We start from the raw sequence: 27,934 nt of genomic DNA, 5'->3' as shown, positions 1-27,934 counted from the left end.
AATGATTTTTGCAGTTGTAATTTAGCCCCATGACTTCATAATTTATCATGAATATTATCATTTGGTACTTTTCATGTTCCTTGATACAATGAGTAATCTCTAACATTTATTAATATGCAGAAGTGTGTGCTGAGCTAAGATGGTCTCATCTGGGCTGGCAGCAGGGGAGCTGCAATTGGTCTCAATACTCCTAGACTAAGAAAAACATGATCAGGCAAAGTTTCAATTCTTTACTGCTATCCAGTGTCTCCTGATGGCAAGAGTATGGACATTGGGCAAGGTAGGACAATGTGTTGTGATCCTCACCATGAAAGACTGGCAATATGTCTGGGCTAAGTTGCATGGGTGACGTAGAGGAGAGTGGCCAATAGCCACAGATCTGGACCCCAGAAAGTCAAATGGCTTCAAAATACAAATTTAGAAGAATTAAAAAAAATTCCAAATAAAACCACATTGTAAGCACCATATAATGAAAGAGATGTCATTAATAAATGAAATGCCAAAGTGACTTTTCTTTTAAAGATTGGATTTATATATTGCTCTATCATACCCTCGAGATATCCAAGAGCTCCTCATAATGAGCGATTTACTTTTGAAGTGTAGTCAGCACTGTTTTGCAGGAAAACATGACAGCTAATTTGTGCACATCAAGACCCACAAACAGTAATGATATGAATGATGAGTTCATCTATTTTAATTGGTACTGTTTGAGGGAGGAATAGAGGCTAGGGAACTCTGAGAACTCCCTGCACGGTGGCGCAGTGGTTAGCACCGCAGCCTCACAGCTCCAGCGACCCGGGTTCAATTCTGGGTACTGCCTGTGTGGAGTTTGCAAGTTCTCCCTGTGTCTGCATGGGTTTCCTCCGGGCGCTCCGGTTTCCTCCCACATGCCAAAGACTTGCAGGTTGATAGGTAAATTGACCATTAGCAATTGCCCCTAGTATAGGTAGGTGGTAGGGAAATATAGGGACAGGTGGGGATGTGGTAGGAATATGAAATTAGTGTAGGATTAGTATAAATGGGTGGTTGATGATCGGCACAGACTCGGTGGGCCGAAGGGCCTGTTTCAGTGCTGTATCTCTAAACTAAATTAAACCTTGCCATAGATTCTTTTAGAGCCACCTAAACAGACAGCTAGGGCCTTGGTTTAATGAACATTACGTCACTCCCTCAGCACTGCACTGATGTGCCAGCCTAGATTCTGGGCTCATGTCCCGGAGTGGGGCTTGAAACAGGGAATCTATAACTCAGACATGGGAGTCCTACCAACTGAGCCTAAGTGGTCACTACAAAACATTAGCTTTAGTATCTTTACTGAAATATTTCCCCAGAAATTTAGTATCTTTAATTTTCTTGCATTGCTCCTCATTACTTTCAACACCCACATCATTGTTTTTATTTAGATCATCATTGGATGCCCTCTTACCACAGATGTAAGTTTCCCTTATGAAAATCCCACAATACGAAGTTTACACTTAAATAATCACTACCCATTATTTTACTGACTCTCATTATGAGCCAACTGAATTACTAAAATTAACATGCATTTTACTGTTTGGAAATCATAGTACAAGGAGTAGTTAAAGGTTGTAACACCTCCAACATAAGGACTGCATCTGGCAACACGGCCAAAGTCCAATGACGCTTGTCCACGGAAAGGAAGTGTGGGATTGAATCAACACAAGAGAAATCTGCTGGCGTTTTATTCCTCATTTGAAGTATTCCTCAATCACATTGTTAAAAAAATTCTGCCAAGTTCCTTTGAGACAGGGATATCAACAAGTTAAAATATCACAGTGATCTTTTCCAACACATAATGACTACTCAAGCCACAGCTAACAAGTGGTGATGTCAAAAAAAACGAAGACTGATGGAGCATGTTTAACAGCTGAATGTAAAACAATCACAGATCCATATAATGCTCGAATAGTTCAACACTGGTACTGAAGTTTTTTTTTAAAAATGGAAACAAAATGACTATACACCAATGACAGGACAAAGTTAAAACATAACATACTTTATTTCTATTTGTTCTTGAGCTGTGGACAACACTGTCAAGGCAGGATTTAATGGCCATCCCTAGTTACCCGGAAGACATTTAGGAATCAACCATTTGGTATGGGACTGGAGTGATCTGTACACCAGACCAATTAGGGGGTGAAAGGTTCTCCTCCCTTAAGGACATTACTGAACTAGTTGTTTTTTTAAAACAATCTGGCAGATTTCAGGTGTGTGCCATAAATATATATCTGACTTACTGGTTAGTTAGAGCTAAGTATATTTATGAGATGCAGACAATGGTGGGTCAAAACCTCCCCAGTGGCACAACTGGTTAAGGCAACGAGTAACAGTGACATACAGGCCAGGAGGTCCCACTTTCCACCCCAGTCTGTGCTGTATTGAGTAATATAAAACAAGTAGGATTACTATCATTGGCAGCCTCTGTAATACTGGGTTAAGGAAGGCGAAGAAAAATCAGGAACAGAGTTCCAGCTCTTTATGAGTAACTCCTACTGAAAATATGTATGTGTTCACATCTACTGAGAGCAAAATCAGGCTCAGCTACGATATCTCTGTGGTCAAATGCCCTATCAACACTCACTGTCTGGATTCAGGCAGGAAGAATGACCACTTTGGCAGAGCATAAAGAGGTGCCTTGTACCTAGGAATCACACTCTAAAGAAATAACACCTTCAAGAAAAGACATAGAGAAGAAACTTGACAGAAAAAAAGGAAATAAAAAAGATACAGGGCCTGGGTCCATAGCCAAATTCTTCAGAACAAATCTTTTGGTTGGCTTAATTTAATTACTCACAAGGTTTACTTTAACCATGTTCAAGCAAGCACTAGGAAGTGTGTTTTCTTCAGAGTTTCCAGTACCTCCCTGAACACTGTTATGTTTAGCGAAATCATGAATAGATGTTACAGCTACAATGCTGTGGATTGGGTGCTCTCTTGATGACTATACTTTAAATATAGTAGACCTGATCCAAATGTATTACAGCCCCCAAACTGTGAACAATTACAAAATTACTGGCATTATGTAGAGTGTTTTGGATGGGTATTACAGCCACCGCTGCAGATTAAATGTTTTCTCAGAAACTACTTAACCATACAGATTTCAGGTAAGGCGCAGGAGGTTTAGAAGGGATTTGAGGAAAAGATTTTTCACCCAGAGGGTGGTTGGAATCTGGAACGCACTGCCTGAAGAGGTGGTAGAGGCAGGAACCCTCACAACATTTTAGTAGTATTTAGGTGAGCACTTGAAACACCATCGCATACAAGGCTACGGTCCAAGTGCTGGAAAATGGGATTAGAATAGTTAGGTGCTTGATGGCTGGCACTGACATGATAGGCCGAAGGGCCTGCTTCTGTGCTGTATAACTCTATGACTCTATATATGCCAAGATCACACAACATGACTTACATTTCCAGTGATATAGCAAAGGGCTTAACATATTTTAGATTTCCACTGTTGCAAGGCCAAGGGTGAATCTAAACAAGGAGATCTGGGGTCATGTTGGGTCAAGGGCTTCATTTACAGGACAAATTAGATAAAATTGGTTTGGATAATAAATAATAATCAGGAGCAATACAGATGGGAAAGGTCAAGTTTCAATCCTTGGTCTGTGCATAATTAGCCAGATGGTGAAAGGAACTGTACAATTGGCTTAAGTATTCTGATTAGGGGTAGGGAAAAGTAGTCAGGCTGGCTCAGGTAATAATCTCTGGATTATTGATTATAAGATTAGGGAGTTAAATGCGTGGCTCAAAGATTGGTGAGGGAGAAATGGCTTTCAATTCATGGGGCACCAGTACTGGGGAAAGTGGGAGTGGTACCATTGGGAGGGTTGTCACCTGAACTGTGCTGGGACCAGTGTTCTGGCAAGTTGTATAACTAGGGTGGCAGAGAGGGCTTCAAACTTAAATTGTGGGGGCAAGGGATCAAGTGAGGGAAGAAGTGATAATTTAAAGAGAGAGGAGAAGGCAAAAGAGCAGGGCAGCAATAAGTGAACTGATAATCTGAGTGCAGCAGGAAGGGACAATGCATACAAACTTAAGAGTGCACCAGCAGATAAGGCGAGAGGTTACGAAAATAATAAAAATACAGAATTAAAGGCACTCCATCTAAATGCACATAGCATTGACAACAAGATAGATGAACTGACGTCACCAATGGAAGTAAACAGGTATGATCTAATTGCCTTTATGGAGACATGGCTGCAGGGTGACCAAGGCTGGGAACTGAATGTTTGACATTTAGGAAGGGTAGGCAAAAAGGAAAAGAAGGTGGGGTAGTGCTGTTAATAAAGGATGAAATCAGTACATTAATGACAGAGGATCTTAGATCGCAAGATCAAGAGGTAGAATCAGTTTGCGTGGAGCTAAGAAATAGCAAACTGCAGCAAACATTGGTAGGAGTTGTTTATAAGCCACCAAACAGTAGTGGTAATGTAGAGCACGATATAAATCAGGAAATTAGAGGTGCAAGTAACAAGGGTAATACAGTAATCATGGGAGACTTAAATTTACATATAAACTGAGTAAACCTAAATAGCACTAATGCTGTGGAGGACGAATTCCTGGAATGTATATGAGATGGATTTCTAGAACAGTAAGTTGAGGAACCAACTAGAGAATGGGCTATTTTAGATCTAGTATTGTGCATGAGAAGGATCTAATTAATAACCTCATTGTAAAGGAGCTTCTAGGGAAGAGTGACCATAATATGAAAGAATTTTACATTAAGTTTGAAAGTGATGTTATTCAATCGAAACTAGGGTCTTAAATCTAAACAAAGGAAACTACGAAGGTATGAGGAACAAATTGGCTGTGGTAGATTGGGAAACCACATTAAAAAGTATGACAGTAGACAGGCAATAGCTAGCATTTAAAGAAGTAATACATGGTTTACAGCAAATTTACATTCCTTTGAGGCACAAAAACACAAAGTTAAAGATTATGTTATATCAAAGGAAGAGACTTATAAAGCTGCCAAAAAAGTAGTAAGTCTGAGGATTGAGAACATGTCAGAATTCAGCAAAGGAGGATCAAGCAACTAATAAAGAGAAAATAGAATATTAAACTAGCAATAAACATACAATAGACTGTAAAAGCTTCTATAGGTATATAACAAGGAAAAGATTAGCAAAGACAAATGTGGGCCCACTACAGGCAGAGATAGGGGAATTTATGGTGGGGAATAAGGAAATGGCAGAGAAACTAAACAAATACTTTGTGTCTGCCTTCACAGAGGAAGATATAAAAATCCTCCCAGGAATTCTAGAGAACTAAGGGATTAGCGAGAACGAAGAACTGAAAGAAATTAGTGTTAGTAAAAAAGTAGTACTGGAGGATTTAATGGGACTGAAAGTTGATAAATTCCCTGGACCTGATGATCTACATCTCAAAGTGTTGAAAGAGGTGACTGGAGAGATTGTGGATGCGTTGGTGGTCATCTTCCAAAATTCTATAGATGCTGGAATGTTCCTGCAGATTGGAAGGTAGCAAATGTAACCCCACTATTTAAGAAAGGAGGGAGAGAGAAAATAGGAACTACAGACTTGTAGCCTGACATCAGTAGTAGGGAAAATGCTAGAATCTATTATAAAGGATGTGATAACTGGACACTTAGAAAATAATGGTAGGATTGTGTAGAGTCAACATGAATTTATGAAAGGGAAATCATGTTTAACAAATAGTTCGAGTTTTTTATGATGTAACTAGCAGAACAGATAAGGGGGAAGTGTGGTTGTGGTGAATTTGGATTTTCAGAATGCTTTCGATAAAGTCCCACACAGAAGGTTAGTAAGCAAAATTAGAGCATGTGGGAATGGGGGTAATATACTGACATGGATTGAGAATTGGTTAATGTACAGAAAACAGAGGGTAGGAGAAAAAACTGGTCATTCTCAGGATGACAGGCTGTGATTACACAAGGATCAGTGCTTGGGCCCCAGCTATTCACAATTTATATCAATGATTTGGATGTGGGGACCAAATGTAATATTTCCAAGTTTGTTGATGACACACAACTAGGTGGGAATGTGAGTTGTGCGGAGGATGCAAAGAGGCTTCTAGGTGATTTAGACAGGCTAAGTGAGTGGGCAAGAACATGGCAGATGGAATATAATGTGGAAAAATGTGAAGTCATCCACTTTGGTAGGAAAAACAGAATTGCAAAGTATTTTTTAAATGGTAAGAGATTGGGAAACGTGGATGTCCAAAGGGACCTAGGTGTGCATGTTCAAGCTAACAGGTAGATGCAGCAAGCAATTAGGAAGGCAAATAGTATGTTGCCCTTAATTGCACAAGGATTTGAGTACAGCAGCAAAGAAGTCTTGCTGCAATTGTATAGACTTTACTTGCTTAAAATCTTTTACATTTCTAATATTTGTCAGTTCTGAAGAAGGGTCTCTGACCTGAAACATTAACTCTGCTTCTCTCTGCACAGATGCTGCCAGACCTGCTGAGTATTTCCAGCATTTGTTTTTATTTCAGATTTTCAGCATCTGCAATATTTAGCTTTTATTTTATGCAATTGTATAGAGCCTTGGTGAGACTGCACCTAGAGTATTGTGTACAGTTTTGGTCTCCTTACCTAAGGAAGGATATACTTGCCATAGAGCGAGTGCATAAAAGGTTCACCAGACTGATCACTGGGATGGTGGGACTGTCTTATGAAGAGAGATTGAGGAGACTGGGCCTATATTCTCTAGAGCTTTGAAGAATGAGAGGTGATCTCATTGAAGCATACAAAATTCTTACACGGCTCGAAAGAGTAGATGCATGTAGGGTGTTTCCCCCGGCTGGGGGGGGGGATCTAGAACCAGGAGACACAGTCTCAGAATAAGAGGTAAGCCATTTAGGATTGAGGAATTTCTTCACTCGGGGGTGGTGAATCTTTGGAATTCTCTACCCCAGAGGACTGTGGAGGCTCCGTCATTGAGTATATTCAAGACAGAGATCGATAATTTTCTAGATATTAAGGATAGGAAGGGATATGGGGATAGTGCAGGAAAATGGCGTTCAGATAGATGATCAGCCATGCTCTAGTTGAATGGCAGAGCAGGCTCGAGGGGCTGAATGGCCTACTCCTGCTCCTATTTCCTATGTTCCAATGTGATCTTATGACCAGTTTTTCACAAAAAGATCTGGTGAAAAAAAAAGTAACTTTTGATTTTTTGTTGGCAATTTTTATTCCAAGTTTAAAAAAGGCACCAAGATAAAAGGTGGTGAATATGTTAAATGGAAGTTGTTTTCCCCACAGACTAAATAATAAGCTCTTGGCTTGTCTTGATAATCACATGAACACCTCACACCCATTGTGTTGCAATATCCTTTGAACTCAGTCTGTGAATGGAGGGAGATAAAAAGAGAAACATTAACACAAAGAGGGGTTTTTTGAAACAGCAAAGTTGTGAGGCCAGTCAGGCATTGTTAACATGAAAACCATGAGATCTTTCACTGCGGTTAACAAGTTAGAAATGCTGCAAAATAGTCAGAAGCCAACATGTTTAAGCCAATTATAGTGATCCACCAAAATTAGCTAGCATAACACGTTCTTTACTTGATATTATCACGTAAAGATAAGCTGCAAGTGATTCTGTCCATATTGCCTTTTTGGTATGATCACATTGTGAACTCAAGCATCTCAACAATTCATATCTGGACTCTACCAAATTTTTGCTTGGTTCATCTGAGAGATTGAAGGCATGTAACAGATTCAAATATCGGGTTCAGGACAAAATGGGGCATGATTGTTAAACCTTCATGCCATGCTATCATACCAGCAGACACAGGGCAGTGTGAACCAGCTCCCACAAAACTAATGTACTCAGATCACTTACAAAAGTAACTGATGTGCTTTGATGAAGTAAAGTAGAGGGCGTGAAAGTAATACGATTGATGTGTGTTTCTGTGAAATATACATCGGATCAGTGGCCTGATGCGTCCCCACCTCCGGGCAATCTTCCTGAGGGCTGGTCAGCAGCTGCGGAGGCTACCCACCACCTGCATAATTAATTGTCCATTTGTAAGCTGCTGGTCATGCCACCGTGATCTTTCCAGTGGCAGACGGGTCTCCCACCAGGGGCCAAGCCTGGCAGGTGCCTGCAGACGGCTTGGAGGTGGCTTGCCAGGGCCGGCCGGGAGACCTGAAGTTTTAACGCCACTCCCCCCCCCCACCACCACGAGAGCCACAGCTTCGGCAGATGGCCACCCTGCGGCGGGGTGGTCCCACCACAGGAGTGGTCTGGCAGCGGTGGCCACTGTTTATTTTGGTAAATTTAAAAATTCTTCAGAGTGCGCCTCAAGATGGAGGCAACCTCACAATCCCCTTCTGTAGCAGCAGCGCCCAAATCTGGCAGTGGGGCTGCTGTCCTTCAGAGGCTGCAGGCCCGCCTCACCACCTCCATAATTGGACGGCAGACCCAGAGGTGCACTGACAGTCAGCGTGGGGTCAGGACCCAGAAATGGTCCCGTCCCTTGACTTTTTTTTGAAAGATCACAAGACTCTGTCCCTTGATTTTTATTAATGATCTGGAATTGGTTATACAGGCATCATTTCAACTTGTGCAGATGATACAAAACTCGGAAATAGAGTAAAGAGTGAGGAAGATACAGGCAAACTTCAGGAGGACATAGGTAGACTGATGAAATGGGCATATGCATGGCAGATGCAAATTAACGCAGAGAAGTGTGAAGTGATGTGTTTTGGTAGGGTGAATGAAGAGAGGCAATATAATGTAAATGGTACAATTTTCAAGGTGGTGCAGGAACAGGGTGACCTGGGCTTGTACCTACACAAATCTTTGAAAGTTACAAGACAAGTTCAGAAGCCTGTTTAAAAAATATACAGGATCCTTGGCTTTATAAATAGAGGCACAGAGTACAAAAGCAAGAAAGTTATGCTGAGCCTTTATAAATTACTGATTAGGCCGCAGTTGGAGTATTGTGTTCCTAAGAACATAAGCAATAGGAGCTGGAGAGCCTGTTCCATCGATGAATAAGATCACAGCTGACCTTCTGCCTCCAATCGACCTTTCCACACTATTCCCATATCCCTTAATTCTCTTAGCACCCAAAAATCTATCGACCTCCATCTTGAATATACTCAATGACTGAGCATCCACAGTTCTCAGAGGTAGAGAATTCCAAAGATTCACAACCATCTGCGGGAAAAAAAATTTCAACATCTCAGTCCTAAATTAATGACACCTTATTTTGAGACTGTGGCCCAATGTTCGAGATTCCTCAGCCAGGAGAAACATTTTCTCAACATCCACCCTGTTGCCCTTGAGTATTTTATTTGTTTCAATTAGATCACCTCTCATTTTTCCAAATTCTAGGGAATATAGGTGTAGTCTACTCAATCTCTTCTCATACAGCAATCCCTTCATTCCAGAAACCAAACTAGTGGATCTTCACTGCACTCCCTCTGGAACAAGTATATTCTTCCTTCGGTAAGGAAACAAAAACTGTACACAATACTCCAGGTGTTGCCTCACCAATGCTCTGTATAACTGTAGTAAGACTTATTTACTTTTAAGCTCTAATCCCTCTGTAACAAAAGCTAATATATCACTTGCTTCCTGATTGCTTGCTGTACCTGCATGTTAACTTTCTGTGATTCATACTCAAGGCACCCAGGTCTCTTTGAATACACACATTTCCTCGTCTCACGATTCAAAAAATATTCTGCACTTTTTAAAATATTTTCCCACCAAAGTGGATAACGTCACACTTCACCACCTTGTATTCCATCTCCCATGTTTTCTAACACTCACCCAATCTGCCCATCACCCTTTGCAGCCTCTTTGCGTCCCCCTCACTGTTTACTTTCCCACCTAATTTTGTACCATCAGCAAACTTGAATACATTACACTCATCTAGGGCATTAACATAGATTGTAAATAGCTGAGGCCCAAGTACTGATCCTACTATACACGGTGTCACACACACAAGAAGCACGATGATACAAATGATGGACAAAATCTGAAGAGTTATAAATACTGACTTTGTCTTTTAAAAAATGGACCTTTCCTTTATAAAAAATGAACAATGCTCCAAAATGGCCAGCAAAGAACAAAAGGCTTGGCCTTTGTATATTCAAACTGTCTGACAGGGACAAAGGAAAACCTTCAAAGCTAGGCGATGTCAATTGCACACATCCTATACCCATCCTAAAACATTCAAGAATTGAATGTCTTCTTCTGAAATAAAGAAGTTGTGAAGTAGCCACATCCTGGGCAATTGTGCAATCACCATGGGGAGAGATCAAAGCGTCTCCTACCCAGAGGCAGGAAGTAACACAGCTTTACCTTAAAGAGCAGCCTGGAGAGGGACACCCAAAAAGAAAGAACGCAGCATGCAGAAGCTTATTTCCAGCAAACCAGAAGGGGTGTTCCCTGCTGTGAATATTCTACATCTGCATTTTATACAGCAGTGAACTAAAAGCGATCCAACGTCTTCAACTAAACTTGAGCCAAGAGAGAAATCTACAAACACCTCAGGCCTGCAACCAACAAGAACTTGCCTTCAAAGAGAGTACAACAGGTTTACTGTGAGCCCCGCCCCCTCACTTAAACCTACTCCCCAATTATAATCGCTTATCCCTTTTTTCCTCTCTGTCAGTCTCTTCTTGTGTGTGTGTGCGCATGTGGGCATGAGTGAATGCGTGAGTGGATGAGTTAAAGCATATTGATTTTCTGTTTTAAACCTACAAGAAAACATGTCACTGTTTGCTTATTTCACAAATAAAACACCAAGGGGTTAAACCCTAATAACAAAACACACTTACTGCAGTCAGGTGGGGGTTGAGCCGTGCAAACCACCCTAACCTCATCACCTGGCCGTAACACCCGCTAGTTTCAGCCTGCCAACCCAAAAATGTCCCTTTTTAAAATTTATTCATCGGATGTGGGTGACGCTGGCTAGGACAGCATTTATTCCCCATCCCTAATTGCCCTTGAGAAGGTGATGGTGAGCTGCCTTCGTGAACCACTGCAGTCCATGTGGGGTAGGTACACCCACAGTGCTGTTAAGAAGGGAGTTCCAGGATTTTGTCTCGGCGACAGTGAAGGAACGGCGATATAGTTCCAAGGCAGGATGGTGTGTGACTTGGAGGGGAACTTGCAGGTGGTGGTGTTCCCATGCATTTGCGGCCCTTGTCCTTCTAGGTGGTAGAGGTCACGGGTTTGGAAGGTGCTTTGGTGCATTGCTGCAGTGCATCTTGTAGATGGTACATACTGCTGCCACTGTGTGTCGGTGGTGGAGGGAGTGAATGTTTATAGATGGGGTGCCAATCAAGCGGGCTGCTTTGTCCTGGATGGTTTCGAGCTTCTTGAGTGTTGTTGGAGCTGCACCCATCCAGGCAAGTGGAGAGTATTCCATCACACTCCTGACTTGTGCCTTGTAGATGGTGGACAGGCTTTAGGGAGTCAGGAGATGAGTTACTCACTAGCCTCTGACCTGCTCTTGTAGCCACGTTATTTATGTGGCTACTCCAGTTCAGTTTCTGGTCAATGGTAGCCCCCAGAATGTTGATGGTGGGGGATTCAGCGATGGTAATGCCATTGAATATCAAGGGGAGATGGTCAGATTCTCTTTTGTTGGAGATGGTCATTGCCTGGCACTTGTGTGGCACGAATGTTACTTGCCACTTATCAGCCAAGCCTGGATGTTGTTCAGGTCTTGCTGCATTTCTACACAGACTGCTTCAGTATCTGAGGAGTCGCGAATGGTGCTGAACATTGTGCAATCATCAGCAAACATCCCCACTTCTGACCTTATGATTGAAGGAAGGTCATTGATGAAGCAGCTGAAGATGGTTGGGCCTGGGACACTACCCTGAGGAACTCCTGCAGTGATGTCCTGGAGCTCAGATGATTGAACTCCAACAACACAACCACCTTCCTTTGCGCTAGGTATGACTCCAGCCAGCGGAGAGTTTTCCCCTGATTTCCATTGACTTCAGTTTTGCTCAGGCTCCTTGATACCATACTCGGTCAAATGCTGGCTTGATGTCAAGGGCAGTCACTCTCACCTCACCTCGAGTTCAGCTCTTTTGTCCATGCTTGAACCAAGGCTGTAATGAGGTCAGGAGCTGAGTGGCCCTGGCGTCACTGAGCAGGTTATTGCTAAGCACGTGCCGTTTGATGGCACTGTTGATGACACCGTCCATCACTTTACTGATGATTGAGAGGTAATTTCCAGGTTGGATTTGTGCTGCTTTTTGTGTACAGGGCATACCTGGGCAATTTTCCTCATTGCCGGGTAGATGCCAGTGTTGTAGTTGCAATGGAACAGCTTGGCTAGGGGTGCGGCCAGTTTCAGTACTATTGCTGGAATATTTTCAGGGCCCATCGCCTTTGCAGTATCCATTCCTATGCTCTGTTTTCTGTTCAGTAACTAATCCCCAGTCCATGCTCATATATTACCACAAATCTCACAAGTCCGAATTTTGTGTAAATATCTCTTGTGTGGCACCTTATCACAGGCTTTTTGAAAATCCAAATACAGTACATCCACTGGTTCCCCTTATCCATCCTACTAGTTCTCTTCTTCACTTTGGCCTCCTTGTTTCAAGAGACAATGGGTAAGCGCCTAGAGGTGGTCAGTGGTTTGTGGAGCAGTGCCTGGAGTGGCTATAAAGGCCAATTATAGAGTGACAGACTCTTCCACAGGTGCTGCAGATAAAATTGGTTGTCAGGGCTGTTACACAGTAGGCTCTCCCCTTGTGCTCCTGTCTTTTTTCCTGCCAACTGCTAAGTCTCTTCGACTCGCCACTCTTGAACCCCGCCTTTATGGCTGTCCACCAGCTCTGACGATCACTGGCACCTGACTGCCACGACTTATGGTTAATGTCACAGGACTTCATGTCGCGTTTGCAGACGTCTTTAAAGTGGAGACATGGACGGCCGGTGGGTCTGATGCCAGTGACAAGCTCGCTGTCCAATGTGTCTTTGGGGATCCTGCCATCTTCCATGCGGCTCACATGGCCAAGCCATCTCAAGCACCGCTGGCTCAGTAGGATGTAAATGCTGGGGATGTTGGCCGCCTCAAGGACTTCTGCGTTGGAGATACGTTCCTGCCACCTGTTGCCAAGGATTCTCCGGAGGCAGCGAAGGTGGAATGAGTTGAGACGTCGCTCTTGGCTGACATACGTTGTCCAGTCCTCGCTGCCGTAGAGTAAGGTATTGAGGATACAGGCTTGATACACTCGGACTTTTCTGTTCCGTGTCAGTGCGCCATTTTCCCACACCCTCTTGGCCAGTCTGGACATAGCAAAGGAAGCCTTTCCCATGCGTTTGTTGATTTCTGCATCGAGAGACAAGATACTGGTGATAGTTGAGCCTAGGCAGGTGAACCCTTGAACCACTTCCAGAGTGTGGTCGCCAATATTGATGGATGGAGCATTTCTGATGTCCTGTCGCATTGATGTTCGTTTTCTTGAGGCTGATGGTTAAGCCAAATTCGTTGCAGGCAGCCGCAATCCTGTCGATGAGTCTCTGCAGACACTCTTCAGTGTGGGATGTTAATGCAGCATCGTCAGCAAAGAGGAGTTCCCTGATGAGGAGCTTCCGTACTTTGGTCTTCGCTCTAAGACGGGCAAGGTTGAACAACCTGCCATCTGATCTTGTGTGGAGGAAAATTCCTTCTTCTGAAGACTTGAACGCATGTGAGAGCAGCAGGGAGAAGAAGATCCCAAACAGTGTAGGTGCGAGAACACAGCCCTGTTTCACGCCACTCAGGATAGGAAATGGGTCTGATGAGGCACCGCTATGCTGAATTGTGCCTTTCATATTGTCATGGAATGAGGTGATGATACTTAGTAGCTTTGGTGGACATCCGATCTTTGCTAGTACTCTGAAGAGACCACATCTGCTGACGAGGTCAAAGGCTTTGGTGAGATCTATGAAAGCAACGTAGAGGGGCATCTGTTGTTCGTGGCATTTCTCCTGTAGCTGGCGAAGGGAGAACAGCATGTCAATGGTGGATCTCTCTGCTCGAAAGCCGCACTGTGCCTCAGGGTAGACATGCTCTGCCAGCTTCTGCAGTCTGTTTAAAACGACTCGAGCGAAGACTTTCCCCACTATGCTGAGTTCAAGACAGCTTTTGGGCCAACCATCAAGAAGATCGCCCCCCCCCCCCCCCTCAAGTCTAAATTAGGGGACACCATCACTGACCAACGCAAGCAAATGGACCGCTGGGTGGAGCATTACCTAGGGAAAATGATGTCACTGATTCTACCCTCAATGCAGCCCAGTCTCTGCCAGTCATGGATGAGCTGGATGAACAGCCAACAAAATCGGAACTCAGTGATGACATTGATTCTCCAGCCAGTGGAAAAGCCCCTGGAATGGATGGCATTACCCCTGAAATAATCAAGAGTGCCAAGCCTGCTATACTCTCAGCACTACATGAACTGCTTTGTCTGTGCTGGGATGAGGGAACAGTACCACAGGACATACATGATGCCAATATCATCACCCTCTATAAGAACAAAGGTGACTGCATCGATCCTACTAGTTACATCCCCAAAAAACTAACAAATTTGTCAAACACAATTTCCCTTTCATAAATCCACATTGACTCTGCTTAATCATATTATGACTTTTTTTTATTATTCATTTATGGGATGTGGGTGACGCTGGCTAGGCCAGCATTTATTGCCCATCCCATCATTTTCTAAGTGTCCTGTTACCTTGACCCTATTTCCCGCTCCTTTCTTAAGTAGCAGAATTATGTTTGCTACCTTCCAGTTCTGGACATCACACATTTGGAGGAATGTTAAGTCCATGGCGGGAGTGAAGAGATTTACTAGAATGGTAACAGCGATGAGGAACTTCAGGCAGACTGGAGAAGCTGGGATTATTTCCCTTAGAACAGAAAGGGCATGGGGAGATTTAATCGAGGTGTTCAGATATGAAGGGTTTTAGTAGGGTATACAGGGAGAAATTGTTCTCAGTGGCAGAAGAGTCAATAACCAGAGGACACAGATTGAAGATAATTGGCACAAGAACCAGGGGAGAGATGAGGAGAATGTATTTTTCCACAGCAAGTTATGAAGATCTGGAATGCCCTGCTTGGAATGTTAGTGTCTAATAAGTTCTGTTAATGGATACTAAATATCTCATCGTTAAAGGTAATAGTGTGAACAGGTTTTGGGTGTTGATTAGTTAATTGTACGCAGATGTACATATGAAGAAGAGCCAGCCAGCACTGGCTGGGTGTTGTTAGGAGTGGATAAGCAAGCTCTGTGGCAAGCAATAAACAGTCTCCACCAAAGCACCCTTGTCTCAGTGTCTTCTTCACAAACAGGCTTGGAAGTTTCTCTAACATGAAAGGGTGGTGGAAGCTGATTCAAAAGTAACTTCGAAAAAGGAACTGGATAAATTCTTGAAGGGAAAAATTTGCAGGGCTATGGGTAAAAGGCAGAGGAGTGGACTAATTGGACAGCTCTTTCAAAGAGCTGACACAAGCACAATGGGCTGAATGGCCTTTGTCTGTGCCATATCATTCCATGACACTGCTGTACCCAACAAATTATCAATGGCAGCTAAATCTGTAATAGTGAAGCATCTAACCTGGGAGCTAAACAGATCTGCAGAGTAGTGACGTGATGGGTCAAGAGCCTCATTTTAAAGACCAACTAGGCAGCTCGTCAGCTGTGGCTCAGTTGGTCGCACTCTCACTTCTGAATCAAAAGGTTCTCAGTTCAAGCAGCAGTCCAGGGCTCGAGCACAAAAATCAAGGCTGACACTCCCTCAGTACTGCACTGTCGGAGGTGCTGTCTTTCGGATGAGACATTAAACTGAGGCCCCATCTGCCTGCTTGGCTTGATGTGAATGATCCCATGGCACTATTTCAAAGAAGAGCAGGGGAGTTATCACTGGTGTCCTGGCCAACATTCATCCTTCGATCAATATTACAGAAACAGATTATCTTGTCATTCATATTGCGGCTTGTAAGAGTTTGATGTGTTTCCTGCATTACAATAATGATTACACTCCACAAAGTACTTCATTGGCTGGAAAGTGCTTTGAGATATCCAGTGGTTGTGAAAGGTGCTACATAAATGTAAGTCTTTCTTTTTATATCAAAACAGATTGAGAAGGTTGGAGGTTCATACCATAGTCTATTCTAACACTATTTATCCCTATTACTGAAGACAACATCCCAGCACCAGGAGGAAGTGCTTTTTTTCTTCAATTGTTCCCAATACTCCAATATCCAATATGCTGAATCTCCTTTTGTATTTGAGAATCAAGAGAAAGAATTTGCATTTTTAAAGGGCCTTTCACATCCTTACAATATCTTAAAGTGTGTCTGTCAACAAACTACAGTTATTTTGTACACACTATGGCAGCTAATCTTTTGCACAGCAATGTCCCACAATCAGCACTGAGGTTAATGAGGATTAATTGTTTATTAGTTGTTGGTAGTGGTTGAAGGATGTTTATTTGCCAGGACACCAGGAAACTCCCTGGGAGTTGCACCTGTAATGTCTAAATTTGAAGTCATCATGCAAACAGTTTTTCACCCCGTTCATTCCCAGTGTACGCTGTTGCTGGCAAGGTTGACATTTTTGCCCATCCTCAGCTGCCTTTGAGAAGGTGGGTCTTCGTCTCAAACTACTGCAGTCCATGAGGTGAAGCATTGTTAAATGTTGTTAAGTAGGGAACTGCAGGAATTTGACCCCGTGACGATGAAGGAACGGTAATTTATGTCCAAGTCAGGATGGCGTGCTCTTCTCCTTCTTGATGGTAGAGGTCATGTGTTTGGGAGATGCTGCCAAAGAAACCTTGGCAATTCACCATAGTGCATCGTAGTAATATCACACACTGTAGCCACAGTATGCCAATGGTGTGGGGCAAGGGACATCTGAACCAGTGGATGCGTCGTCGATCAAGTGACCGCTTTGGCCTGGACGGTCTCAATCTTCTTGAGTGTTGTTGCAACAGGACCATCCGCACTAGTGGAAAATACTTCATCACACTCCTAACTTGTGCTTTGTAGATGGTGGAGAGATTTTTAGGATCCCGAAAGTGAGCCATTTGCAACAAAATGCCCAGCCTCTGACTGTCTCTAGTAGCCATGCCATTTATGGGACTTGCCCAGGTGAGTTTCTGGTCAGTGATGACTCCCAGGATATTGATGACAGGGGACTTGGTGGCGATAATGCGACTGAATATCAAAGTGAAGTGGTTAGGCTCCCTCTTCTCGGAGATGGTCATTGCATGTCACTTGGCTAGTGTGAATGTTAATTGTTAAATATCACTGAGAGTCTAGACACCGAGTGGTCCTTGATTTTGGATGCATTTCTGCTAGGTTACAACTAGACTCAATGGGGAAAGGCCAATGTGTAAGGCTCTCCTGCTATAGTACACCAAGGAGCTGGAAACCACGTAAAGCCCCTCAGGCTGTATGCACCAGAGAATGTTTGCCATAGAATTTAAATGTACATTGTAAATATAACCTGTAATGGCAAGTGTAGTGAGGCACCTCATGTACTGTATTGAAAGAAACAGATCTGTTTTGCACTTTATGTAATGTTAAATTTGAACTGTTAAGTAATGTATTTTTTTTAACATTTTATGAATAAAGTATATTTTTGGAAAAAGTAATAATTGAATCAGTTCAAGCTTCTATGGCCTACATAGAAAATTCCTTTGAGAATTTTGCAACTTTGGAATTCAGGCAGGTCTAGGCACTCCAATTATTAGGTGCAGGGGCCTGAAAAGCATTAGGCCACAGTGTATGAGAAAGGATTAAATCTTTAAAACACAAAAATTGTATACAAATAGTTGTCATATACATCTTACATTATATTGAACACAAGTACTATGCTGTACGGTGTGTAATTTTCCTCCCTGGCATCTCAAATATAAAGCACTCATTTATACAACTACATCTGTCTACCTCAGTGAATTTGACTCAGTCACACCATAGTTATGTTAACGTAAGCAATGCAAACATCATAATATTTTCAGCATCGCGCCTTTCTCCATCAAAATATTACTTTCAAATTTTCTGTATCTCAGTACTGACAAACAATATGGAGGTGGGGGGGGCTCTTGCAGCAATAGAATTTATGCTGTACTCTAGAAAGAGCATAAATCATCTCAAAATAAATCGTGGCCCAAAAATATTAATCATCACTGGGTGAATCAGTAAAATAATACACAAAGTCCTATTTCTTATGTTCTTAAGTCAGCATTTGAGTTTATTGGAAATGATACCCTGATGGTTGTGCAATTGCTGAGTGTGGCACCGAACCACACAGACCAGGGGCTGGATTTTCAATCAATGGTGGGGACAAGGTCGGGTGCTGGCGCGCTTTGAAGCTATCACTTTCGGATGTGATGCACTGCAATTTTCAAAAGAGATGTCGGGGTGGGGGTGGGGGGGGGGGGGGGGAGGTGGTGGTGGCCATGCCTCCAATTAACTGGCTGTTAAGCTCGTTGAAGAGCTTGTCAACAGGCTGGAGAGGGACAGAATGAAATTCTCAAAGGTAAGAACAGGAAGAGGAGAGAACGGTCTGGGGTACGTTAGTGCACAGCTGTCAGAAGCACAGTGGGGAGTCATAGTGTATTGTTGCTGCTGATATAAAGACTCGAAACAAAAGGGAAAGTCAAACTGGGGTGCTAATGCGGTAGCACAAAGCTGCCATCGCTTGAGAAGAGCGGATTAGTTACCTGATGAGTGAGTATTTGGGCACTTGTTTGTACCGTGAGGCTGATGGCCCTCTGCTGTCATTCCACTGGGCAATGGCAAGCCTAGTCATGGCTGCCGTCTGCCTGTGGGAGTTGCCCTCCAGAGTCAGCTCCCACCTCCAAGCAGCATCCGGCGCCACTAATTGGGCACCGAACTCACCTTTGCATATCAAAATAGCATTGCGACAGTGACTCTGACATGGCATGGGGTCGGGACCTTAAAATTAATTAACCAATTTCACCCAGGGCAGGAGTAGGGGCCCAGGTGAGGAAGGGGCAACAAATTGTGCTCCAGTCCAAAAGATCTCTCCCTAAACATCAGAAGCTCACTGTCTGGGCTCACACAAATACCTTGCTAACACCCATGCAGCCCAACACCAACACTAATTAGCACTTTTAAAAGAGACGGGAAGGAAGTGTGGTGGGTGAGGGGCAGTCGACACGACGAGACACATAACCATAAAAACATAACAAATAGAAGTAGGTCATTCGGCTCCTCGAGCCTGCTCCACTGTTCAATAATATCATGGCTGATCTTGTACCTCAGCTACACCTTCGCGCACTGTCCCCATAGCCATTGATTCACTCAGTTTCCAAAAATCGAATCGACCTCTGACATGAATATATTCAACAAGTGAGCATCCACAGCTCTCTGTGGTAAATAATTCCAAAATTTTTCAACCTTTTGAGTGAAGAAATTCTTCTTCATCTCAGTCTTAAATGGCCGACCCCTCATTCGGAGAATGTCACCCCTAGTTCTAGACTTCCCAGTCGGGGGAACATCGAGCAGAATTTTCCCAGCCCCATGGAGGTGGCTTTGGAAGCAGGCAGACTGGGAAATCCAGAAAAAAGAAACATTGGGCCAGTTCCCCGACATGTTACCATCTCATGATTTTTCCGGAGGTGGCTTCAGGGAGATGATGACTACCCGTCCAGCAGCGGTGGGAAAACAATTAAAGTAATTACTGAGGCAATTGGCAGCCACTTCACAAAGAGAATGGAATTTTGCCAGCGGCGCACGTGACCTCCCCCTCCCACTTTGTCTGCAACTCACCGACCCACAGCAGAGCGGGAAGTCGAAGAGCCATGAGATGCTTATGCAGTGTTCAATTTAAAAGGTCCAAATTGGCAAGCCTCAGGACATCTGCATGAAAAGGCTTGCATTGGATGTGTATCACCTGCAGACAGATCCACCAGATAATGCTGGGCACGAGGGACTGGCTGCCAGTTCCATAGCAGTATCTTGCCTCCATCTTGTGCAGCCCTCTCCTGCTCCATTCACCTCAGCAGCACACAGCACACACAGTGGGGCTGCTGACCATTCATCCCTTCAGGTGGTCTAATTGGCCCTCCCAAATCCTCAGGCCGCCTGCCATCCCTAATTGGACAGTGATCCCAGAGGCAGTTTGTTAATTGGCCTCCTCGGGGAAGACTGAGCCTGATGTCCGGCCACGTACACATCCAGGTTTGCAACTCGTAAACCATCCCAACACCGGGTTCCCAACTCGAAAAGCAAAACTCAGTCTATCCTCTCAACATCAATCATGTCAAGCCTCTTAAAAACGTTATGGTTCAATGAGATCCCCTTTAATTCTTCTAAACTCTCAGGAATATAGGCCTAGTCTATTCAATCTCAGCACACAGCACAATCCACTCATCCCAGATCAGTCCGGTAAACCTTTGTTGCGCACTTTCTAAGCCAAGTATATCCTTCCTTAAGTAAGAAGGCCAAAATTGTACACATTACTCCAAGTTTGGTCGCACCAAGGTCCTGTATAATTATAGTAAGATTTCTTCACTCTTATGCTTTCCTAATTGCTTGCTGTACCTACATGTTAACTTTCTATGATTTGTTTACAAGGACACCCAGATCTCTCTGAATAACAATATTTCTCAGTCTCTCATCATTTAAAAAATATTCTGCTTTTCCTACCAAAGTGGATAACTTCACACATAGGGGAGACGGTGGCGCGGTGATGCTGTTACTGGACTAGTAATCCAGAGCCCAGGCTATTGCTCTTGGGCCATGGGTTCGAATCCCACCATGGCAGATGGTCAAATTCGAATTCAATTGATAAAAATCTGGAATTAAAAAGCTAGTCTAATGGTGACTATGACTGTCGATTGTTGTAAAAACCCATCTGGTTCACTAATGTCCCTTAAGAACGTTAAATCTGCCGTTCTTACCTGGTCTGGCCTACATGTGACTCCAGCCCCACAGAAATGTGGTTGACTCTAAAAATCCCCTCTGAAATGGCCTAGCAAGACACTCAGTTCAAGGGCAATTAGGGATGGGCAATAAATGCTGGCCTTGCCAGCGATGTCCCACATCCCACAAAGAATTTAAAAAAACGTTGTCACATTGTATTCCATCTACCATGTTGTTTCCCACTCACCTAATCAGTCTATATACCTCTGCAGCCTCATTGTGTCCTCCTCACTGCTTACTTTCCCACCTAACTTTGTATCATCAACAAACTTGGATACATTACACTTGGTTCCTTCATCTGAATCATTGATATAGATTGTAAACAGCTGAGGCCCAAGCAGTATCCTAATGGTTACAGCCTGCAAACCTGAAAATGTCTCCTACTCTGTTATCTGGCCCTTAACTAATCCTCAATCCACGCTATCACCTTTAATCCATGAGCCCTAATTTTGTGTAATTATCTATTATGGAGCACCTTATCAAATGCTTTTTGAAAATCCAAATACATTACATTTACTGGTTCCCCCTTAACCTCCCTACTAGTTACAATCTCAAAAGACACCAACAAATTTGTCAAACATGATTTCCTTTTCATAAATCCATGTTGACTCGGCCCAATCATATTATGAATTTCTAAGTGCCCTGTTATCATGTTCCTAATAATAGAATCTGGCATTTCCCTGCTACTGATGTCAGGCTAACAGGACTGTAGTTCGCTGTTTCTCTCTCCCTTCTTTCTCGAATAGTGTGGTTACATTTGCTGCCGACCAATCCACAAAAATTGTTCTAAAATCTAGGGCATTCTGGAAGATCAAAACTAATGTATCCACTATCTCTGTAACCACTTCCTTTAAAACCCTAAGGTGTTGGCCATCACATCCAGGGAATTTATTGGCCTCACATTCCATTAATTTCTCCAGTACTGTTTCTTTACTGATAGTAATTTCAAGTTCATCACTTTCAATCGACCTTTGTTTCCCCAATACATCCGGAATATTTTTTTTGTGTCTTCTTCGTAGGAAGAATAGCAAAGCAGTATCTTATTTAAATTGGAGATTGCAAAACTCTGTGGTACAGAGGGATCTGGTTGTCCTGGTACACGAATCACAAATGGCTACTATGCAGGTACAGCGAGTGATTAGGAAGACAAATGGAATGTTGCCATTTATTGCAAGGGAATGGAATATAAAAGTAAGGAAGTTTTGTTACGGTTGCACAGGGCATTGGTGAGACGAGAACTGGAATACTGTGTACAATTTTGATCTTCTTACTTAAGAATGGATATAATTGCATTAGCAGTTCAGAGAAGGCTCACTAGACTGATTCCTGGGATGAAGGGGTTATCTTATGAGGAAAGGTTGCAGAGGTTGGGCCTTTATCCATTGGAGGTGAGAAGAATGAGAGGTGATCTTTTTGAAACGTGTAAGATCTTGAGGGGACTTGACAGGGTGGATGCTGCCCGGATGTTTCCACTTATGAGACAGACTAGAACCAGTTTAAAAATAAGGGGTCTCCTGTTTAAGACGGAGATGAGGAAAAATTTTTTCTTTCAGAGGCTGTAGAATTCTCTTCCCCAGAGAGCAGTGAAGACAGGGTCATTGAATATTTTCAAGGCTGAGTTAGATAGATTCTTGACTGACAAGGGAGTCAAGTGTTAGAACCATAGAAAAGTTATGGCACAGAAAGAGGTCATTCAGCCTATCGTGTCTGCGCCGACTGAAAAGAAAACTAGCCGTCCAATCTAATCCCACCTTCCAGCACCTGGTCTGTAGCCTTGCAGGTTACAGCACTTCAGGTACAGGTCCAGGTGCCTTTTAAATGAGTTGAGTGTTTCTGCCTCCACCACCGATCCAGTCAGTGAATTCCAGACACCCAACGCTTTGTTTGCCCTCCCCAAATGCATTACCTCACACTTCTCTGGATTGAATTCCATTTGCCACTTTTCCGACCACTCAACCAAACCATTGGTATCATTCTGGAGTCTACAGCTATCCTCCTCACTATCATCGGTCAATTTTTGTGTCACCTGCAAATTTCCCAATTATGCCTCCCATATTTAAGTCCAAATCATTAATATATAACAATATCCAATATTAATAGTATTATGAGAGGTAGATAGGAAAGGGGTTGAGGTCACAATCAGATCAGCCATGATCTTATCAAACGGTGGAGCTGGCTCGAGGGGTTGAAAAGCCTACTCCTGCTTTTAGTCCATATGTATGTTCATTGTTTAACGTCTCTGCCATTTCTTTCCTCCCCATTAAGATTTCTCCTGTCTCTGCCTCTCTTTAGAAGAAAGGAACGGCTAAGAAGGTGACAGGAACTACAAGGTTTTATTACCAACTGCACTGCCCACTAATCCCACAAAGTTATTCCTGAATGGTCACAGTCAGTGAATCACTGATGGCTGCAAAGTCCCCCACAGTCCAATGTACTCGGCCCATAAATATAAAGAGTTTAGTTAAGGGCTGGCAACTTTTAAAACCGCACCAGGCAAATATCTGTCGGTAACAATGCAAATACAGAATGATGTTGTCTCTGATTAAGGATCCTTTTGAATTGCAACTTTTGGAAGACCAGAGTACGGAATTTCCCCTAGCCCTTGACTATTCTGAGAGACGGAAGTACACGCATCATAAAATTCCTTTTGGTCCTAAAGAAATTGAGAGGCCCCGCCCCAAAAAAACACCCTGCACAACATTCCAAAAATACCACATAAGTACATGCAGGTGAAATATCAAAAGTATACTCACCACAGGCTTTGGCAGCTGCTATGCAGAGCTCTTCTGCAACATAGTCATCTGGTGGAAATGTTAGGCAGTTGTTATCTGGCTTGCCAGGGATGGGATAAAGGTTTATTCGTAGACCCATTCCGGTCTGTTTGGGTGCTTGTGAGCTTTGATGAAGGTCTCCGTTTTGGAGTGGGACTGACCCGGAATCCACATCAGTTACTGTAATGCAGGCCATCATTTTGTGATGGTGGGCAAAATTTCTTTTACGCCTCACAACTGCAAACCAAAAAGAAATAAAGGCAAATTAAAACAAAGAGAGATTAAAACACACTGTGGCAGATTTTTCAACTTGCTGTCAAGCATTGCAGATCCACTGAGATCAATGGAAGTACAAACTAGACAGCTTCTGTAATGGGCAGCTGATCCACAACAGTCATAAGCCCTGGCATCAAATTGAAAATCCCACCCTCACTTTCTGTCACTTTATATTTAAGACTTATTTCAAAGATTTCCTCCACTACAGGTACTCATCACATATTCCTTCCTTCCTTCCTTCAGTCAGGTATTGGCTACAGTCTAAGCCGATATATCCTTTCCTGGTCACTCTCAGTGATGCCCCTGTGACTGGCTGATCCACAAACTTTGAAAAAACAAACTTTGCAGCCTATTTCTTCTTTTTGTCTAGGTGGAGATGCTTGGTCAATAATGGGAATGAAATATCAGGCCTGAGATTTGAAGCAAATGCCTCGGGTTGTGGGTCAAACATAGCGCTGCTGACTGGAATTCATCAGCTGGTTCTATAAATATTCACAAAACCTTGGACTTACTTTTGATAACTGCTTGTATCAAGAATGAGTATGCAGCTCACGTCTGATCAAGCCACCTTTATAGTCCCATCAGCATCTTCTCACAAAGCTCTCCTGCGACTTTCACTCAACAAATTAGATAACGCCAGGAAATGGCTCAGACACCAAGTTCTCAAATGGGACCTGGCCAATAATCAAGTATACAGGTAGTAACGTGCACTACCGACTTACTCAGGTGCTCTTCAACAATTTCCAGCAACCAAAATCTCATATAGGCCTCCCACAGGAGGCTCATAGGAACCATATGTACAGCACAGGAACAGGTCATTTGGCTCAATTTGTCTATGCCAGTGCTTATGGTTCATACGAATCTCCTTCCACCGTATTTCATCTAACCTCTCAGTATATCCTTCTATTCCTTTCTCCCTCATATATTTATCCAGCTTCTATGCATCTATGCTATTAGTCTTAACTAATTCCACATTCTACCCACCCTCTGGGTAAAGAGATTTCTCCTGTGTTCCTTATTGGATTTATTGGTGACTAGTTTACATTTGTAATTGAGTCGATTTTTACAAATATTTGCTATTTAATTACTTTTACTGCTCCCCTACAGACCACCGTCTGCTGCAGAGCCATCTTTCCTCAATCTTACCAGCTTGTCTGACAACACAATTGGCACTAACATGCCCATGGAGATAAACTGAACCACAACATTCAAGAGATGGCAACATTGAGAACAGAAGCATTCTGTGGTACATTCCAGTTTATCAAAGTAGATGCAGAGCATGGAGTATCCTGCAATTTTTCCAACAACGTTTTTTTTGAGAAGAAAATTCAAAATGCAACATGCTTTATCTTCATCTCTCAAATTTTCTCTGCCAACCTTGAAAGCAGTGATGCATGAATTGGATGGTGACAACCCTTCAGTACCTCACCCACAATACAGTTTTCTTTACAAGCAAGCCTATACTGCAAATGTTGGCATGCTTTTCAAGCCAGGTAAATGTCTCAGCTTGATCTACTTCAGAAGCCTCCAGAGGGCGGGGAGCTACAACCGGGAACCCGTCACCAGCTACAGCATCCCGCAACATATTGGTACAGTAGCAGGCTAATGACTCATTTTTGGTACTGCTGAGCCTTTCGAATTCACCATAGCAGATGCTGCTGTAACAAGTGAACAGAAAAAGCTAGAAATACTCATCAGGTCCGGGCAGTGACCGATGAAAGGTCACAGACCTGAAATGTTAACTCTGTTTCTCTCTCCACAGATGCTGCCAGACCTGCAGGGTATTTCCAGCATTTTCTGCTTTTAATTTCAGATTTCCTGCATCTGCAGTAGCTTGCTTTTGTAACAAGTTAAACTGTTCTAAGCCACTGCAATTAAAAAGAAAAAAAAGCCTTGCATTTATATAGTGCCTTTCCTTTTTTTATTCTTTCCTGGAATGTGAGTGTCGCTGGCAAGGCCAGCAGTTGCCCCCCATCCCTAATTGCCCTTGCTAGACCATTTTAGAAGGCAGGTAAGAGTCAACAACATTGCTGTGGTTTGGGAGTCACATGTTGCCCTGACCAGGTAAGGATGGCAGATTTCCTTCCCGAAAGGACATTAGTGAACCAGATGGTTTTTTTTATGACAATCGATGATGGCACCATTACTGAGACTAGCTTTCAATTCCAGATTTATTTAAAAATTGATTAATTGAATTTAAATTCCACCAGCTGCTGTGTTCCCAGGGTATTAGCCAATGCCTCTGGATTACTAATTCAGTGACATTACCACTACGGCACTGTCTCCCCCAACCTCAGGACGTTGCAAAGCACTTTACAGTCAATGAAGCACTTTGAAGTGCAGTCATTCTTGGAATGTATAAATCCACTTTCAACCACCAGGAAAATTTTGAAGCTTTACATAGATATGAAGTGTCAAGCGTTAACTTTAAACCCTTAAATCCAACACCTCCCACACCCCCGAGTTTACTGAAGTAATGTCTAAGACACCAGTTCACAGATGCATACTTTCCACCTCCAACCTTGCCAGATCATATTTTCACTCTCCTCTTGACTAGGCAACAGAGGCTCCAATTCTCACCAAGGTGGGGTCAGAAGAAATTTTCCTGCCAATCTTGTGCCAAGAACGGAGCAGAAATGCAACATCGGTTAATAACTGGAAATGTTGAACAAGCTAGGAAAATACAACACAATTTGTCGCCATAATAAGTACTGCTGATAATTACACAGGAATTGAACCCTCCAGGTCCAAAACATGCAGCGTATATACATATATACCGGCAGTCCATGTAATCTTATGTAGTTTCTTCATAAATGATTCGTCATTTTCCAACATATAGCCCAACATATTGCTGAAAAAGTGAATTTACAGCACTCGCCATGATTAGATCATAACGTATACAGCAATTTGTGACAAAGAGTTACGCCATAAAGACCAATTCACCACAAACTGATAGACAATTTGCAGCTCCCTGCCATTAACCTTCCCAAAACCAAAAAAAACTGTTACCTCACCCTGAGGCTTTCCATTGCAATTAATTTTGTGTGATGATATTCCTTGGTTTACACTGTTAATGCAAATTAATTAACAGTCATTTCGAGCTGTTAATTCATGTCATAATGACTCTGTTAATGCTGATTTATGGGGCAGTCACCCAACAATGATTTTGTATAGATTGGCCAATTAGTGGCGAGAGGGTGTGCTCGCTGTCCAATAAAGGATGACGGGAGGGTTCTCGAAGCTGGAGGGCCAATAGGAGGCCCTCCAGCATGGAATGAGTTGCAGCCTGCCATTGCAGATGAGGGAGAGCACTTTGAAAATGTCTGAAATAGAAAATGGCCATGGCTGCCGGACCACCATTGTGCAGGGGAAGCCCCGCAGATGGCCTGTTGCCACAGCTATAGAAAGGGAGGTTGGGGGGCGGGGTGGGGGAAGGATCTCAAAGTCCTCCTGGAGTGCAGGCACCCTGCTCCCATCCTGGTCTGCCACTGGGAGGCCAGCTCCAGGCAGCTGCCATGTTACCGCCACCACGGGGGTCTGCAGGCCGACTGGAAAATTCCAGCTGGCCTCTGGTCAATTGGCCTTTTAATTACCTTAACTAGCTACCCGCTACTTGCGGGTGGATAACCATTCCGCCCCCGATCCGATCATCCCTAAAATGGCTCAGGGGGCAGGATGGTGCCGGAAAAGTGGCATGCAGGCCAGCGGCGCAAAATTACACACCTGCCCGCTTCATTTCCCGCCCCCTTCGGCCTCCGGAAATTCTGCCCATGGCCCAGACATAAGATACAACCTTGTAGGCCCAGTGAGGGAACAATGAGACTGCGGAGTCTCACTTCTGGATGTAGCAACAGTTCTCCGACCTTTACCTCACAAGAAAATCTTTTAATCTGTCTTGGCAGCATTTTTGTGTCAGTCTTAGAAACATAGAAAATAGGAGGAGTAGGCCATTCGGCCCT

At 43.3% G+C, this 27,934-nt stretch overlaps 1 protein-coding gene across 6 annotated transcripts in view; it reads right to left on the bottom strand.

The window, feature by feature from the left end:
* LOC137369457 (tyrosine-protein kinase JAK2-like) overlaps positions 1 to 27,934 on the bottom strand; it is a 289,126-nt gene that overhangs the window by 120,914 nt on the left and 140,278 nt on the right. For all 6 annotated transcript variants that reach the window (XM_068030695.1, XM_068030694.1, XM_068030697.1 and 3 more), the window contains one exon: positions 23,682 to 23,936. In XM_068030695.1, coding sequence (XP_067886796.1) covers positions 23,682 to 23,898 — 217 coding nt within the window. In that variant the 5' untranslated portion in view covers positions 23,899 to 23,936. The remainder of the gene's footprint in view (positions 1 to 23,681; positions 23,937 to 27,934) is intronic.

This window comes from Heterodontus francisci, chromosome 4 (genome assembly GCF_036365525.1).
Source record: "Heterodontus francisci isolate sHetFra1 chromosome 4, sHetFra1.hap1, whole genome shotgun sequence".
NCBI lineage: Eukaryota > Metazoa > Chordata > Chondrichthyes > Heterodontiformes > Heterodontidae > Heterodontus > Heterodontus francisci.
Note: the sequence above shows the minus strand (reverse complement) of the source record. Positions and strands in the feature narration are given on the sequence as shown.